We start from the raw sequence: 17558 nt of genomic DNA, 5'->3' as shown, positions 1-17558 counted from the left end.
TTGTAACATAATTTTGTATTAATAACCTGATTTCTGATCTAGTTTTAAAAAAATTACACCATTTTTGAGAATGTGAGTTGGCTCAGTGGTAGAACAGTTATCTCATAACTGGGAGGCCCAGGTTCTCAATCATGTAGATTCACTTCACTAGTGCTCTTTGGTAAGGCATTTAACCGAATTACCATGTCCCTCAGAGAGAATTTAAATCAGTCAGTCACCGGATTGTTTACTTACAAAATACGTGCGCTCTTTTGGTAGTCAGGTTTGTACTTTTATCTGGGTTTCCTTTAAATGATATTAGTTGTCAAACAAATGTGATGATTACCTTGTCAATTAATATATTCATTTTTTATATTATGAAACAATATGTATTTTATGTATATTTTGTTATCTGTATTATTTCTGCATGTGAAATGTGAAATCAATAAAACTCAACTCAACTCAACTCAACTCAATAAATAAACATAAAAATCTAAATAATTTTATCAAAAAAAGAAGCAAAAACTCACCAGAGTATGGGTGAATACCTGTCAGAAGTTCATAGAGAGTCATCGCAAAGCTGTGGGTTAATGCATGACAAAAAACTTTGGAATGTGTTAATTGTACAATATGAAATAAAGTAATACATCAAATAAATCTCGCACATACTGCAAAACATTGCACTCAAGTTTATACAAAACTGACTAAAAGCAGATATTATCTGGACATTACTCATTGGTTGTGTTAATTACAGTGAAATACACTGTTCTTTATTTTTACTTCATGTTTCTGTAAATATTAAGCATGTAAATTCATTATTCATGAAAATACACAATAAAGTATGAACTTCATTGAATTGGTCCCGAAAAACTTGTTGAAGTTGAATAATTTGTATATACAAAGTTTATTAAAGACATTATCATCCTGACTTAATATAATTATGAAACTAAGAAATCAGGTTGGTTACATTAAAGGGACGTGGTAACATTGTTCAGATTAGAGAAACTGGTGCTAAGGTCGTTATTTCAATGCTAGATGTACAATTTACGATAATCTGAAAGTTTGCGTGAAAACAGACCATTATTAATGATAACAATTGGGGAAAACTGATCTGATCGATTTCAGAGTTCTCCCAACTTGTTTATTATAATTTTAATTAAAAACATCTAAGTGTTGAAAGGATTATAAAAGTTTGTTTTATGGCTTACTTTCATGGAAAGACGGTTAGGAGAATTCAAAAATTAGTTGGGAGAATTTACTGTTAGAGGGTGTTGCACAGTGGCGCCTTCAAAGAAGAATTGTGGTTTGAGAATTTATTTCAGGATTTTTTTAATGTTATAGTGTTAGTACGGTAGAAGGAATATAATAAGTAACATTGCCTACACACATTACGCATTTTTTCCATCAACCTTCAACAATGTTACCGGTTCACTTGACAAAAATACGTTTTAAATCGCCCCTTTTTTCTTCTTTTTTTAAACATAAAAAACACGATTTAAAATGCATGCATTTGTTTTTTAATGTGTTATTATTTTCTTAGTTATTAAAAGAACAGTGAAATAAAAAATAAAAAATCTCCGCCCTGTCACTCTCCTTTTGGGCCTTCTAAATAGTTATCTGAGGGTTCTAGATCGACTGTACACACAGAGAAATAAAAGGTGTTCTTGGGGAGTAAAACGAAATTGGAAAAAAAGGGCGCCCCCTATTCTACTTCTACTTCTACTTATATGATAATACTTATCAACGCCTGTTCAGCATCTAGATGAGGGCAAAACATAGAAATGTTATATTACACCTTTTAGGGAGTAAAACACGGAAATACGCAAGGTGTACACAATAGTCATTTGAGGGGAGTGATTTTACACCCTATTTTAGTCAGACGAGCTCTGATTGGTCAATATATTTTAACAAATCAGGGCTTTGGTATTGGGAGGTTAAGCATTTTTTAATTGTGAGTGCATATTCGCAAGCGCTACAGCAATGGCGTATCGTGTCAATATAGGTACTGCCAAATGAAAGAAAATTAGGATAATATACATATTTTAGTCATTTTGCGGAAAATTATCATGTTTCATTTGGGCATATTATTTGTGTGAAAGTTTTCTGATCAAGAATAAGGGAATGTACCGAAGGTTATATTTGATAAGGTAATGAAATTAGCAGAAGTGTTGTTTTACTAACTACTACATAATTGCCTTCTTATACGTATAAGTAAATGGAAGATATTCGGGAAGGCAGGGTTGTGTATAAAATAATTTCCACGTCCATCCAGGCCAGCCTCACCGAGGCTAATATTAAGTAGGTTCTTACAGTTTGCACTTGTGTTGAGTTCACAACAACTGTTGTTTGGTAAGCATATCGGCTTTTCGACATATAACTCGAGATTTTGGCTTGATTTCTTTAGAGCAGTGAAACGTAGACAAAAGAGTAAGAATCAGTGATTGTTAGGTGATTACGAAGCATGGATGATTGATTGCTCGAGGGATGATCAATTGGTTGATGCTGTGCATAAGAAGGGTGTAGATTTACTACCCACAGGGTATGGAATTAATCATATAGGGTATACAATTCAACCCCACGGATGTAAATTTGAGCCCATTTTTCATGAAAATGGAACCAAAAGGTGTTAATTAAGCACCATTGGGTGCAAGTTTCACTCCTTAAAGGGAGTAAAATAATAACCTTGGGGTACTCCTACATGGGGGATTAAATTGTCACTTATGGGGAGTAAATTCAAACCTCTTTTTCTCTGTGTGTACATGATGTCCAGGGCCTAGAGAATAGCGTCTGACAGGGTAAGCTTTCACAATTTTGTTTTTCTTCAAACATTTCTTTAACCATTTTCTGTAATGTGATTTGTTTTTCAATTTCAATTTAATCATATTTAATCAGCGGTTCAACACCTGATCCAAAAGGGATATTTATGACATTAAAGGCCCCATTATGAGTGTCTTACTCAGTGGCGTATCTGTTGGGGCAAAGGAGACATGTGCCCCAGACGGCCATTAAAGGGCTGCAAAAAAAAATGAAGACAAAAAAAGAGAAGGGGGTGGAAAGGACGAAAAAAAAATAATGATCCAAAATGAATGAGTGTATGAGTTAAGATTTGAGGAAGAAGCCAATATAAAAACTTCATGTACTTTATTCACATATTGATGATCAAAATTCGAACTGTAACCTGTATTAATATCTCCTTCAAATACTTGGATATGTAGGACGATTAAAGTATACACTACCTACAATTCCTTCAAGAATTCCTTCGAGAATTAGAATATACATTGATTGGGCATATCACCACTGCTTAATTCTTTGCTCATGTAATGGCCTTCTGAGGATTGTTCATATGAATTATATTTTCTCACCTGTAGACATCATACTTTGGAGTAACAACCTTAGTTGAGTTGGGTAAGTCTGTTCTAAAAGCTTCTGGCGGCTTGTGACTGTCCGTGCCCCAACACCTATCACCGAATGAAGTTTGGAGATTAGTTGCAAGGCCAAGATCTGCAATCTGTACATCCCATCAAAAAAGAAAGAGAGAGAGAGAGAGAGAGAGAACCCATCAAATTCACATCACACTTTTCTATACTGATGTCTCCATAAATATCCTGTTTGATTTCATGAAGGAGAATTCTTGGGAATCTTACATACTTTCACATCTTCCAATAATAAGTTCAGCTGCAAGCTTCATTATGATGTGTGATATTAAACTAGCCTATCTTTAAAAAATAATAAAGCACTTTTCAATTCACAAATCAATATCTAAAAAAGAAGAAGATAAATTGAATAGTCTTGTTTGTAGTTTTAGTGATACATCTGCATAAAGGGACAAGGGCCAGGAAAGGGCACCACCAAACACGATAAAGTCCCTCAGTTCCTCCTGGAAACCTTGTCAGCACAAGGTCATCGATGATGTATGATAAGGTCTGGTCTTGAATGATTGAAACAAGAAATGAAATCAATTTCATGCCACAAATATGTGAATGTTACAAATGTTTATGATAAAAGTATCCCCTCCCTTTGGGGTCATTTTTATATCTTCAGTATCGCTAATCTGCACCTGAATCACAGTCAATGAAGATAATTTAATTTGCAGCTAGACAAGATGTATTAGGCATGGAACTAAAAATATTATATGATGCTAATCTAGACTGCAGTTCATAACAGCTAAGGAATATTTTTAGTACCGTAATCCTCAAAAGGCAATTTGTCAGATTTCTTCCATGGCTTCTCAGACGAAAATATTGAGATACTCAAATTTATATGGTGCTCCGAAGTTTTTCCTTAATTCTAAATTGAAAAAAAGAGCAAGGCATTGTTTCATGAAACTGTCATAAGTAGAAGTTCACCGTCATCCCACTGAAATGTATTTTAAATGCAATACAAGTGTTAATGTGATATCTTAAGTACTTATGATGGTTTCATGAAACGCTGCATAGATGATAGGTGAAGAACGTTACCTTGACATGAAGATCACCATCTACTAGAACGTTCTCCAGCTTGAGATCCCGGTGAATGATATCTTTTGAGTGGAGAAATTGCATTCCAGACGACATTTCATAGACCATCCTGTTGATCAGAGGCAAGAGGTCGGGGTGCTGTAGCCATTTAGTAGTGCGGAAGTCCCAAAGAGATCCATTCTCCATGTATTTCATGACGATACCAATAAGGCCACAGTTGCATGCATCGTCTTCACACTCCACAAACCCTTTGATGGGGACAATGTGCTCACATATGAGGGAGTTCTCGTGCTTTCGAGCCTCCTTCTGGTACATCACTACTTGACCTCTATATAGGATAGTGAGAACAAAATTAATCAAAGAAGATGATATCGTTGGCCTTATGCCTCAAGGGCTTTAACCCGATGTTGGGGGGTTATTGAGTTAATAACATCACCTTGTAGATTTCAATATTCTCTTTAAAATAATGTGCTTCACTTGTTGAAATTCGATTTACTTATGAAGATAATTATGAATTTCAAAAGGCCCTTAACGTGTATCTCATTTTTTTTCCTTACGCCAATAGGGGCTTAACCTACACGGTAATTTTGTTATCAATGACAGATTATTTCGTATTTTATATTTAATTCAATAAATATCAGTAGAAACACTATTAAAAAAAACATGCTTAGTTTACAGTAGACACAATTTACTTATAATAATCACTGAAAGTATATGTCATGAATTTAGATCATGAATTCTGAGTGAGATTCATTTTAGATGTGGATGCATGAAATGCGGCTGACTCATGAAATACGCAGATGTCAAAGTAAGGGACTGTAATGAAAATAAACAACGAAAAAGGTGTCCTAAATGTACGATCTCTAAAAATTAACTTCACCGAGAGCTGCATTATATTAATAAAAATATTCAGATATCAAAAATACCTTTTCTAACATGTTAATTAATCTGTTTTATCAGTTCTCGTGATCCAGTAGCCGTAGCAGGGGCTTTCTGGCAAACCAAAGGTGTTGCGAAACAAGAAAATGTCTTTATGCCAGGTGGGCGCTAACTACGCGCGCATACGACAACGGCAGGTTAAGGCCCTTTTGGCATAATGCCGCGTAGGTTACGGCCCTTCTGGCATAAATAAGCTACATTCAAGCCATATGCCAAAAGCTCCTAGCATGTTTTTAGCACATAGAATGAAAACTTCTGAATATTTTTAAACGAATTTAACACAGTTCATGTAAAACTTAATAACTTAACATATTTATCGAAATTGACTTCAAAACTAAAAAACGACCACATACTTTTGATTATTAGAGAGGCCAAAACTTTAAAGGCGATTATCTCGGTATGGCAAAAAGCAGTTAAGTCCCTTTTGGCAAAAGGCCGACGATATGTTACCACGAGGCATGAAGATTTTTTTCTTAGAAGATTTAAATATGGACATTAGCTTACAAAATTCGTGGTCTCCTAGTGCAATCATATTTTGTGACATAGGAAAACAACTCTTAGCCAAATATAACCAAGATCCAATATGTATCTCTCTCTCTCCAAACTGAAATTACGAAGAAGCATGCGATTATCATCCTCCTGTCCCCATATTTGCAGTCAAAGTCTGTTTTACCCCAGAGTGTGCTCTATTCACAGGTATGTCTATGAAACTCGAGGACTGTAATTATTGTGGAGTTAAATGTTTTGCCTGAAATATTTCCAGATAATTTTTCTCATGACTGCAACTCTACATTAATGCTTTATGAAATGTGGTTCTTAAATTTAAAAAAAATCTTTAAATTGGCAAAGCACAACGGAATCTAAAATCATATAAAACCATATGTGAAAAGTATGTTAGTTAACATAACCAGTATTCAGAAAACAATGTAAAGTACGAAACTAAGATAACATAGTTCTGTGTGGGTAAGATACAGCCTGCATACACAAAACCTTTTGCAAGCCGCATGCATGGATTTGACATGAAACATGATTGGCTGAGAGATCTGAGTCTCATTGGAGAATAAATGAAAAATGGGCATGTCAGGGGCATAACCAAAAAATTAATAACATACCCTCGACATATTTTTCATAATACTGATTAAGATGTATGTTAAGGGTATGTTAACTGTGGGACACATATAAGTTAACATAGTTTTCAGAATACTGCCCCAGACATTTGGAAAATTGTTTTCCTCTATAGGTCAATATTTCATTAAATGATTATTTTTACTTACTCTTTACCAGATTTAGCAAGCTTCACAGCTACATCATCATGTACTGTATGTGTAGCCTTGTAGACCTCCCCAAAAGAGCCTCCACCCAAATGACAGCCTTCAAGTTTCCTTGCTTTCTTCTCATGGAACGCATATTTCCCCCCACTGGAGTCTTTAACAGTGAGATCCGCCATCACAATTGTTTCAAGATTGAGGACCGGTTGAGGGACACGGACTTTAACCCCGGCTGATTCTAATGCCGTTTTTAAATCAAAGTGAGAAAAGAAAATACTAAGCAGTCGTTATGACCCTATTCGAGACCGTTTACAAGCATCTTGCAGCTAACCTATGTTCTTGATACTGTATAAGCATTTGTGATGATGAATATATATATATATATATCTACACGGTACATGTAGCGCTTTTTTCAATTGCTGATAATCCAGTGAATAAATCCACAATGAAAACAACCTAACGATATAGTGGTCATGTAAGAAGTAGTATTTGATAACCAAAAAGTAGTAAATCTTCAGAAATAAAATTTGTGTTAATAATCATTTGGTCCAATTTTCATATGGTCTTACATCATTTCGTCTAACACCATTTTTTCCATCAACTACTTTACAATAATCATTAATTGTGTGTAAGCGTTATGCGTTTTAACCAACAAAAACGACCCTTTTTCTTCTTGTTCTCTCTCTTTGTATTATGTGGCGCGCCCATTCGAATATGAACAAATTATTGGAGTGCTCCCCCCCCCCACCCATCGGGATTAATCTCTGATTCCAATATCCAGTAGGTATAATAGCTATTCATGTTGTTACAGTTTCCAATTGAACAATCCAATTTCTTCAAAAAAGTTTGTATTTAAATCTAAATTCGTTCTTAATTCGTAAAGTAGTACACGGATCAGGGCTGTTATAAGTTACAATAACTGTTATAAGCTACTGAAATCATCACATTTGATTGGCTGAGAGCAAATAGATATAATGAAATTATAGACAACGGGAATATGATGCTTGGACCAAATGGGAACTGGACTAATTTGGTTTGGAGCACTTGATATTAGACAAAAAATAAATTGGACCAAATCATAATAGACCAAAAGTTTATGGCACGAAAATTAAATATATATATATATATATATATATTGGATGAAGCGGCAATTCTACCAATTTGTTACAGACAAGTGGCTATTGGCACTGCGGCCGGTAAATTGACTGGCATGATGATTGGCTGAAACGTTGGTTGACCATGTATAGCGGGTATACATAGGGTTTACTCATGTAAACTGGGTGTGGACTAAATAAAGTGAGATGAACTGGCTATTTGACCAAGTGCCATTGGACCAAACGGCAATATACCGGTATAATTTATTTTGTATACAGTTCAGTTCGTTCAGTCACAGGGAGAGGAAAATCCAGATCAGTAATCTGGATTAGTCGGGGTAAACAGTTCATTAGTTAAAAGATTAAAGAAGAAAAAAAATTACATCGTATACATTTATATGTAGAAATTTACATATACCTTTCAAAAAAGGTAAAGGATAAAAACAACTTAAAAGTAATGACAGGTATGTCCCTATACAGTTCTTTTCCTATATATATATATATATATATATATATATATATATCACTTTGTTTACATGAAATAGTGATCCCGGTTAAAATGCGAATCATACCTTCAGGTGATGCTTCTTTCCTCTGTGCTTGTTTACTCATGAGGTACTGAACTACGTCAATATGACCTGCTTCTGATGCAACAATAAGAGCCGTTGTACCAAGTTTAGTAGGCTTATCAATATGTGCTCCTTGACCAATCAGATACTTAACTACATCGAAATGACCATCGCCTGATGCAGAGTAAAGAGGTGTCATACCATCATTATTTCCCTTCTCTACCTGCGCTCCTTGGCCAACGAGGTACTGAACTACGTCAAGGTGACCACCGCATGATGCAAACATAAGAGGTGTATTACTCTTATTATCTCCCCTCTCTACCTGCGCTCCTTGGCCAACGAGGTACTGAACTACGTCAAGGTGACCATTCCATGATGCAAACAAAAGAGGTGTACCACCATTATTATCTCCCCTCTCTACCTGCGCTCCTTCGCCAACGAGATACTCAACTACGTCAAGATGACCCTCTTTTGATGCAAAGTGAAGAGGTGTATCACCATCATTATCTCCCTTCTCTACCTGTGCTCCTTGGCCAACGAGGTACTCAACTACGTAAAGATGACCCTTTTGAGATGCAGCATGAAGTGGTGTCATACCCTTATTATTATCACACTTCTCAACCTGTGCTCCTTGACCAACGAGGTACTCAACTAGGTCACGATGACCTGCATTTGATGCAAAAAAAAGAGCCGTGATACCATTTTTATTGGGATAATCAACCTGTGCTTCTTGACCAATGAGATACTTAACTACATCGAGGTGACCATGGCATGATGCATAGTGAAGAGGTGTCGAATCATCATTATCACGATCTTCAATCTGTGCTCCTTGACCAACGAGGTACTCAACTACGTCAAGATGACCCTCTTGTGATGCAACATGAAGTGGTGTAAAACCATTTTTACCACCCTTCTTCATCTGTGCTCCTTGACCAACGAGATACACAACCATTTCAAAACAACCATTTGAAGCTGCCATGAGAAGGGCTTTATCGACCTCAGCAGGCTCATTTACTGCTCTTTTAGCCATGTTTTGCTAATAATCTGTGGACCCAATTTTGAAGCAAATCAGTATGGATATTTTCTTCGTTCTAGACCTAATATTTCGTGTTTGTCAAAGTCACATTTGCGTTCTGTAAATCGTTGATGGAAGAGACTAAATACATCAATGAAGTTATCCGCTCTACAGGTTGAGAGATATATATCTTTCTCTGTTACCCTGCAGGTTTAAACTATTCGAAGCCTACTAATGATTATGCATTGTAAACTATGACAGAGAAAAAGATCTAATTTGCACAATTCCTATTCTATTATTAAAGAATCCGTCTCCGTAGAAGTTTGATATATCCACTTTAATCGTCTGATTTCCTTCACATAAGCCAACATGCTCCGGACCATCCAAATATAACATCAAAGGTCTGTTGTTTCTAAATGAAATGGTAGATTATCCATTCGGTTCACAAATCCGTGGATAAATTTGTTCCACAATTGAACGCTTAAAATGTAACTCCTTGCTTTTTATCCGAAGAATTTAAGTTGTGTTTGATGGTACATTACTCAAAGGTATGAACTATATAATTCATTTGTGTGCGCTTACAGTTTCCGGATCAAACTAACCGATGGAACAGTCATGGCGGAAATGGCGGAGCCTTTTGTGAGAAACGGGCGTTGTTTTGAAAAACGTCATCATGATAGTACGTCACCGTGACCTGACCTCAGCTTTGCTGCAATGTAATGCAATCTTACATGAACAGAGAATAAATGCATGGTTGACTAATTAGAATGAGCCGAAACCAAATAGTCGCAGCGTTATTTACTGACATAATTTCTATTGATCCTACACACTTGATCGCATACAATTTTTGTATTTACCCATAATTCGTCAACATAAAGGGGTCCAGACAACTCGCCACAAAGACAACCCGCCCCAAGACAACCCGCCCCAATACCCTGGACATCTCGCCACAATACCCTGGACAACTCGCCACGGTCGAGTTGTCCAGGGTGGGGTGCTTTTCGCACAACTCGCCGCACCTTTTCCCCCTCATGATTTCTCGATCTAAAATCCCTCATCTTAGATAAAATTGTCATTTTATGTAGACCTATTCATTATTCTTTTATATTTAGATAGCTTAGACAGATACCGAGATGTGATTGGTCCAGAGCTCGTCACGTGATATCAATTGCGAGGATCCAAATTGTTATATTTTCCTGGCCGGTCACTTTTCGGTGTTATATTAACCAGCTGGTGAATTGAATATATTTTTAATCAATGCATGTCGCCCTCTTGAGGACTGTATGTCACACACATTACACCATTACCGAGGGTAATTTTTTTTTTCATGAATTTTTTTTTCCCCTTGAAATTATTTTGTCCACATTTTGTTTTTCCCCAATTTTTTTTTTTCGAATTTTTTTTTACCCTTGAAAATTATTTTTTCCACATGATTTTGGGGGTAAGAATTTTTTTTTTTTTTTTTTCCCCCAAATTTGTTTATCATTTTTTTTTTTTTTTTTTTTTCTTGAACTGTCTCGACAGATTATTTTTCCGTAATTTTGATTTTCCCCGAAACAAATTAAAATTTCGGGCAGACAAAAATGGACCCCCCCCCCCCTCCCCACAAAAAAAAAAGCCAAGTGTCAAGATTTTCCCCGGATATACAAAATAGCCAGACACTCTCATAAATGAGTTCTACAGACTGTTTATTGAGAACTACATCAACATCTAAATTCATAGAAATCTGCTGTTACACAAATATTACATATACGTACGGACATTTAATTACTCCAATACCCACGAGTGTAGTCCTGTACAAGTTAATTTCCCAATTCATAAAAATCTGCTGTTACACAAATATTACAAATACGTACAGTCATTTAATGACTCCAATACCCACGAGTGTAATTCCGTACAAGTTAACTTCCCAGTTTTTAAGTGTCCGAAATCGAGACAGACTAATAAGACGAAAGCCTTTTGCTTGGAATTTGCTTTATCAGAAGATCAAAATACCGACATGGTTCCTACGACGATTCGATGCTTGGAGACTTGTGAAGGTTGAAGTCCCGTAATCGCTATTTACGGCAATCGGTCACGTGCTTCAAGATCCCGGATTTAATGACTCGGCGATTCTTGGATGCTACTTCGACGATTCGATGCTTGGATGCTAATTCCTGTCCTTTAACCAGTTTGTGGATACCAACGCTCTGAGCTCGGGTGGTCGTCGTGGCAGAATGGTTTTACGGGCGTGGTTTATTATAGAATCAGTTCCTTAACCAGTATGCTATAGAAGATAACACGTGATAGGGGAATGATAGAACAGGACAATGAAAAGAGGAGGATTGACGTCATTATTTCAAAGAATATTTTAAAGTCTTAGTTCAAATCTGGGGATATAGGTTTAGTATGTCCCAATTTTTTTTTCCTTTCCCCCCCCCCCCCTTTCTTTCCATCTATCGGTTCGGCGTGTACGGCCGATTCGAATGAATAATGTATAGGAGTTAGTCTCGGTGCACAATAGGATTGAATATGTAGATGAAGGAATAATGCAGAAGTTGATCATGCTTTATAATAACATTGAAAGTTCAAGGGATTTATAAATAGTACGCTCATGTTTGTTTTGTTGTTGATTTTTTTTTTTTTTTTTTTTTTTTTTTTTTTTGTGTTTGTAGTAAAATTAGGTGGAGAGGGCTCCACTTTGCTGGTCGATGGACATATAATGTTCACATAATTTTGTGTTGAGAATGTGTGTTATGTAATGGGGAATGTGGTAAGTGGTTGGGTGAATGTGTATGGGTGGATGTGTACGTGTTTAAGTAGGAATGTAAATGGAAGCGTGTATCTCCGGTCCTCAGATGTTCAAATACAATTAATAATTATTCAAAGGTTTTTCGTCCTTTTTCTAAAGAATGTAATTATTTTGCTATCCCTTTTAACATGGGATGATAATGATGAATATGTGAACTACAGCCATGGATTTTAAAAAGCTGACCCTTTCAGCCAATTTTATCTCCTTAAATGTAAAAGGAATAAGAGATAAAGAAAAAAGAACGAACATTTTCAGATGGTGTAAAGATAAATATCCAGATGTTGTTTTTTTACAAGAAACTTTTAGTACGCCAGATGTTGAAGATAAATGGAAAGAGATGTGGGATGGAACCTGTTATTTTAGCCATGGTACAGCACATAGTAAAGGCGTTATGGTACTAATAAACAGAAACTTAGATTTAACGGTGTTAACGGCTGTTTATGATCAATATGGTAGATATGTTATGCTAAAATGTGTTTTACAGGGCATAGAAATTGTGATTATTAATGTATATTTTCCCGTCAGAGGAAATGATATAGAGAGAATTGATTTTTTGGTAAACTTTGAAAAAGATCTAAACGCGATTAAAAGTAAGGGGAACTTTGTGATAATAGGAGGAGACTTTAACCTTATAAGAAATTATGAATTAGATTACAATGGGACAGCAACAAAGAAACTTCGTACTAATTTTGATAAGCACTTCGATGACTTTTTAGACAAACATAAATTGATTGATATTTGGAGGGAATTCAATGGTATGAAAAGACAGTTTACGTACCGACGATTAACTCCATTCATGCAAAGCAGGCTTGATTATTGGATTATTTCGGCTGAATTACAAGAAATAGTAGTGAAATGTAGTATAGTACCTTCCATAGCTCCAGACCATTCGGCAATCTTTTTACATTTATATAATAAGCCAGTTTGTGATAATTTTGCAAAAATTAATACCTCATATTGGAAATTTAATAACAGCCTATGTACAGATAGAGAATATGTTAGGTTGATGAAGGAAGAAATATTCAAGTTAAAGGAAGAACTTAAATCAGACATTAAAGATAACAGAGTCTTGTGGGATTTTATAAAGATGAAAATCTGTAATTTTACAAAGAAATATTCAAGAAAATTAGCAAAGAAACGGAAAGAAAAAATTGACGCTTTAGAACAAATAATTAATTTGCTCGAAAGTGATCTTTCAGAAAAAGAAGAGAATGATAAAATTAAAGCTTTAGAAGATAGTAGGAAAGAGTTAAAAACATATTACGACTATATTAATGAGGGAATTAAAATTCGGTCAAGGGCGTCATGGTATGAAGCTGGGGAAAGAGATTCTAGATACTTCACACAGTTAATGGAATCAAATAAAAAGAAAACCGTTATTCGAAAGTTAATTGTAAATGGAGATATCACTGGCGATTTATCGGAAATAATCAAAAAATAAGATTATTTTACAGTAACTTATATGCAGACAATGTAACTAATAACTCGGTCAATTATAATACGCTGTTTTTTCAATATTTACCTGTCAATCATGTGAAGGAAAAATCTCGAAAAATGAATGTGAATCTGTTTTAAAAGAAATGAAATTGAATAAATCCCCTGGAAATGACGGCTTGAGCGGAGAATTTTATGTAACCTTTTGGCCGGTTATAGGCGATTTAGTTGTAAATGCTTTCAATGAAGCTTTTGAAAAAAGTGAGTTATCTGCATCTCAAAAACAGGGAATAATCACCTTGATACATAAAACAGGGAAAGACCCTTTACAAATAAAAAACTATAGGCCAATTTCCCTTCTTAATACCGATTACAAAATACTGACAAAAATATTGGCTAAAAGAATAAAAAGCGTATTGCATGAAATAATCCATGCAGATCAAGTAGGCTATATGGAAGGAAGAAATATAGGTGAAGCTATTAGGCTCATCGATGATATGATTTTCCACACAAGTCATTTTAAAATACCTGCTTTTTTATTGGCTGTGGACTTCGAAAAAGCATTTGATTCAGTACATCACGAGTTCATACAAAAAGTTCTAGCCAAATTTGGATTTGGACCAATGATCCAGAAGTGGGTCAAGAGTTTGTATACTAATGCAAATAGTTGTGTTTTTAATGGTGGCAGTTCTACCGGATATTTTCCAATACAAAAAGGAGTAAGACAAGGTGATCCGTTATCACCATATATTTTCATTATGTGTATGGAAATTTTAGCCCATTCAATACGCAATAATTCTGAGATTCATGGATTAACATATGGGAATACTGAAGTAAAACAAATAATGTATGCCGATGATGTAACCCTCTTTATCAAAGATACAGTATCTTTAATGGAAGTTAATAGATTATTCGATGCATTTTTAGACGTATCTGGTTTAAAGGTTAATAAGAACAAGACATATACACTTTTGTTAGGGCCCCCTAGGAACGAAACTCAAATTTCTTAGGGGACAGTCGTGCCAATTGTTAAAATTCTAGGAACATTTTTTTCACTAGATCCCGACGTTAAAGAAGTAATGAATTACAAAGAAATCCTTAGTAAAATAAAGAAACTACTAATATGGTGGAAGCAACGTGATTTAACCCTTATGGGAAAAATCCAGTTGATAAAGGTGTTTGTTTTATCCAAGTTGATTTATATTTCATCACTGATGTCAGTTCCGGAATGGGTTTTTAAAGAGCTAGAAGATTTAATCTTTCCCTTTCTTTGGAAAGGCAATGATAAAATAAGAAGGAATATATTGTATTTAGACTATGGACAAGGGGGGCTTAAGCTCACTGACTTTAGGTTATTCGTTAATGCCCAAAGGTTAATGTGGATGAAAAGACTTGTTTTAGGTTATCAAAGTATGAAATGGAAACAGTACTTCAAATTTCTAACTAGATCAACAGGTGGATTACTTATATTTTACAGTGACACAATACTAGGTTTATTAAACTTAGAATTACCAAATTTCTATATGAATATGTTACAAGTTTGGATTGATGCAAAAAATTGTTTACTTAAATCAGAGAACTCCAAAAGGAACGAAGTTGTATTTAATAACAAATTTTTACGAATAAATCGGAGATCATTCTTTGATGAAAAATTGTTTCTTAAAGCTAAACTTCAGATCTGGTAAAAAAAGCAAAATTAATTCTCACAGAATCAAATGAAACTTACACTGAATGTTCAAGATTATAAATAAATGACATGTGCCAAACAATTTTGGAAGAAAATGTATACTAGCTGAGTAATGAGCATAGAAAGACAAGGAAATCAAGGTAGTACCAGCCCCGACACCATGAGTGCTGTCCCATATATAGCTTTCTGTGTCAGTGCTTGTTACTTTACCAAGACTCGGTCAAAGTTATTAAGACTTTGATGAGTCTAGAATCTTGCAGTGCACACCAATACTTACATGCTACATGATCAACTGTTTCTGATCCTTTCCACACCTTTTCTTTCACAATGCAATCGCATTACCAGTACTAAAGTTTATCTTTAAAGGCATTTATAGATTACACCACATAGTGGATACAAAAGGTCAGCTTAAAACAAGGAGTTCCTTTTATAAAATGGGTTTAAGTGAATTTGAAATAGATAGAATATATCAAATTTTTAATGTATTGCCAATAGCTTGGAAACATTTACTAGGAAAAAATCAAGGTGTTGAAGATACACAACTGGAAATACATTTTGTTTTAAACTGCAGAGAGTGTAAATTAAATGATATATCTTCAAGAGCTATATATTCGGCATTGATGATGAAGAAAAATGAAAAATTAGTAAATCACAACAATTCATTGCGACCCTATACCTTGTCAGAAAAGGAAATTGCATTGACATATCTCCGATCTAGGAAGTCCACTTTGGATAGTAGACTACGTGAATTCCAATATAATATGTTGTATAATTTGATTTACACAAGAAAGCATTTATACCAATTTGGAATCGTAGACGATAAATCTTGTTTACTTTGTAATAATTACGATGAATCTTACGAGCATTTATTTTATAGTTGTACACAGATTAAACAACTTTGGAAAAGTTGTGGTGATGTGTTTCATCTACCTTTGCTGTGTAATTTAGATTGGCAAGACATTCATATTGGGATCAAAATAACAAATTTTGGAGAAAAACAATTAGTAAATCATTTAATTTTGTTGATAAAATATATGGTATTCAAATATTCCAGGGAAAAGAACAGGGTACCTACGGTAGTAGAGATAAAAGAGACAATGTTAGAAAGTAAGGAAGAAGAAATGAAAATAGCGTCGGAGCGTGGAAGCTTAAGTTTACATTTTAGAAATTGGGATAGTTTTAAATAAGGTCAGCATTTTTTTTTTTTTTTTGAGCCGGAGATAAAGGATGTACACATGGAGGGTTGTGTGAATGGATGCGAGGCTGTGTGTGCATGGGTGTGTGTGTGTGTGTGGGTGTGTGTGTGAGTGTTGACGAGGGGCGGGAATTGAAGGGGGAGGATGGTGAGGTTGAAGGTTAAACGATAATATTCTTTCAATATATAATTAATTTTGATTGCACATTGTTTTTGTATTTTGTTTTATTATGTTATGTATTCTAATTCAAAATGAAGTTTGTATGATTTACATATGTATTGAATGAAAATAATAAAGAATATTATTTTTAAAAAAAAAAATCGACGATTCGATGCATATGCTTGGATGCTAATTCGACGATTTGATGCTTACTACTAGTTAGTAGTGAAGAACGTTCTTGTCCGCTCTTACGGAGTTATGTTGACAAAATTGTGCCAATGGCAGGAAAATCGAGGTTCTGGGCTACATGGAGGATACCTCTCGTACCGGTGTCGCCTGAGGAAAAAGACTGCTTGCGCCGAATACAAAATCAAGGCTCTGGTAGCAACTTCCACAACACACATAAAGGTACAGGTTCAAGACCTCTCACACGTCCAGCTCCAACCTTCGTCTTCTAGTCAACTGCCCTGATTTAAATCCACACGTACACACCTTTAAGCATTCTCGGCACCACACCCTAATTTGCATAAATTCAGACAAGCGAAATATTTTCTATCACCAACGCCCTCTAATGTCCAGATTACCTTGAAAATAGGAAAACAAATAAAACTAGACTTTAATTCGTCACTTTGACGAATAAGGTGATACGAAGCTATTTTTGTATCATGAAAGTGTGCTGATGATGATCTAATGATAATATTCATGAATACGATAATGACGATATTGATGATGATGATTTTTTGGTTTTAAATGACGATTACCATGATTAAAAGTGGTATAGCGCCCCCTTCCGGTATTCGATAGAGAATTGTTATATTATTAAACTATTAGTTTACTAAACAAGCTCAAATTTTCGCCTGATTGCAGAGCCTACCAATCATTGAACTGATATTTCGACGCACTACATACGCTACATAATGAAAAAGTCTAGACTGGAATGTAGTATTTATCACCTCCCATAGGCATATAA

At 35.1% G+C, this 17558-nt stretch overlaps 1 protein-coding gene across 1 annotated transcript in view; it reads right to left on the bottom strand.

The window, feature by feature from the left end:
- LOC100893785 (ankyrin repeat domain-containing protein 50-like) overlaps positions 1–9852 on the bottom strand; it is a 36621-nt gene extending 26769 nt beyond the window's left edge. The window contains exons 1-5 of the mRNA XM_030988934.1: positions 8310–9852; positions 6650–6881; positions 4437–4764; positions 3342–3487; positions 510–559 (exon numbers count right to left, since the gene is read on the bottom strand). Of these exons, the coding sequence (XP_030844794.1) occupies positions 510–559; positions 3342–3487; positions 4437–4764; positions 6650–6881; positions 8310–9336 (1783 nt within the window). The 5' untranslated portion in view covers positions 9337–9852. The remainder of the gene's footprint in view (positions 1–509; positions 560–3341; positions 3488–4436; positions 4765–6649; positions 6882–8309) is intronic.
- Positions 9853–17558: the final 7706 nt, after the last annotated feature.

This window comes from Strongylocentrotus purpuratus, unplaced genomic scaffold (genome assembly GCF_000002235.5).
Source record: "Strongylocentrotus purpuratus isolate Spur 01 unplaced genomic scaffold, Spur_5.0 spur5_scaffold_18, whole genome shotgun sequence".
Classification (NCBI taxonomy): domain Eukaryota; kingdom Metazoa; phylum Echinodermata; class Echinoidea; order Camarodonta; family Strongylocentrotidae; genus Strongylocentrotus; species Strongylocentrotus purpuratus.
This window is presented reverse-complemented; position numbering and strand designations above follow the sequence as displayed.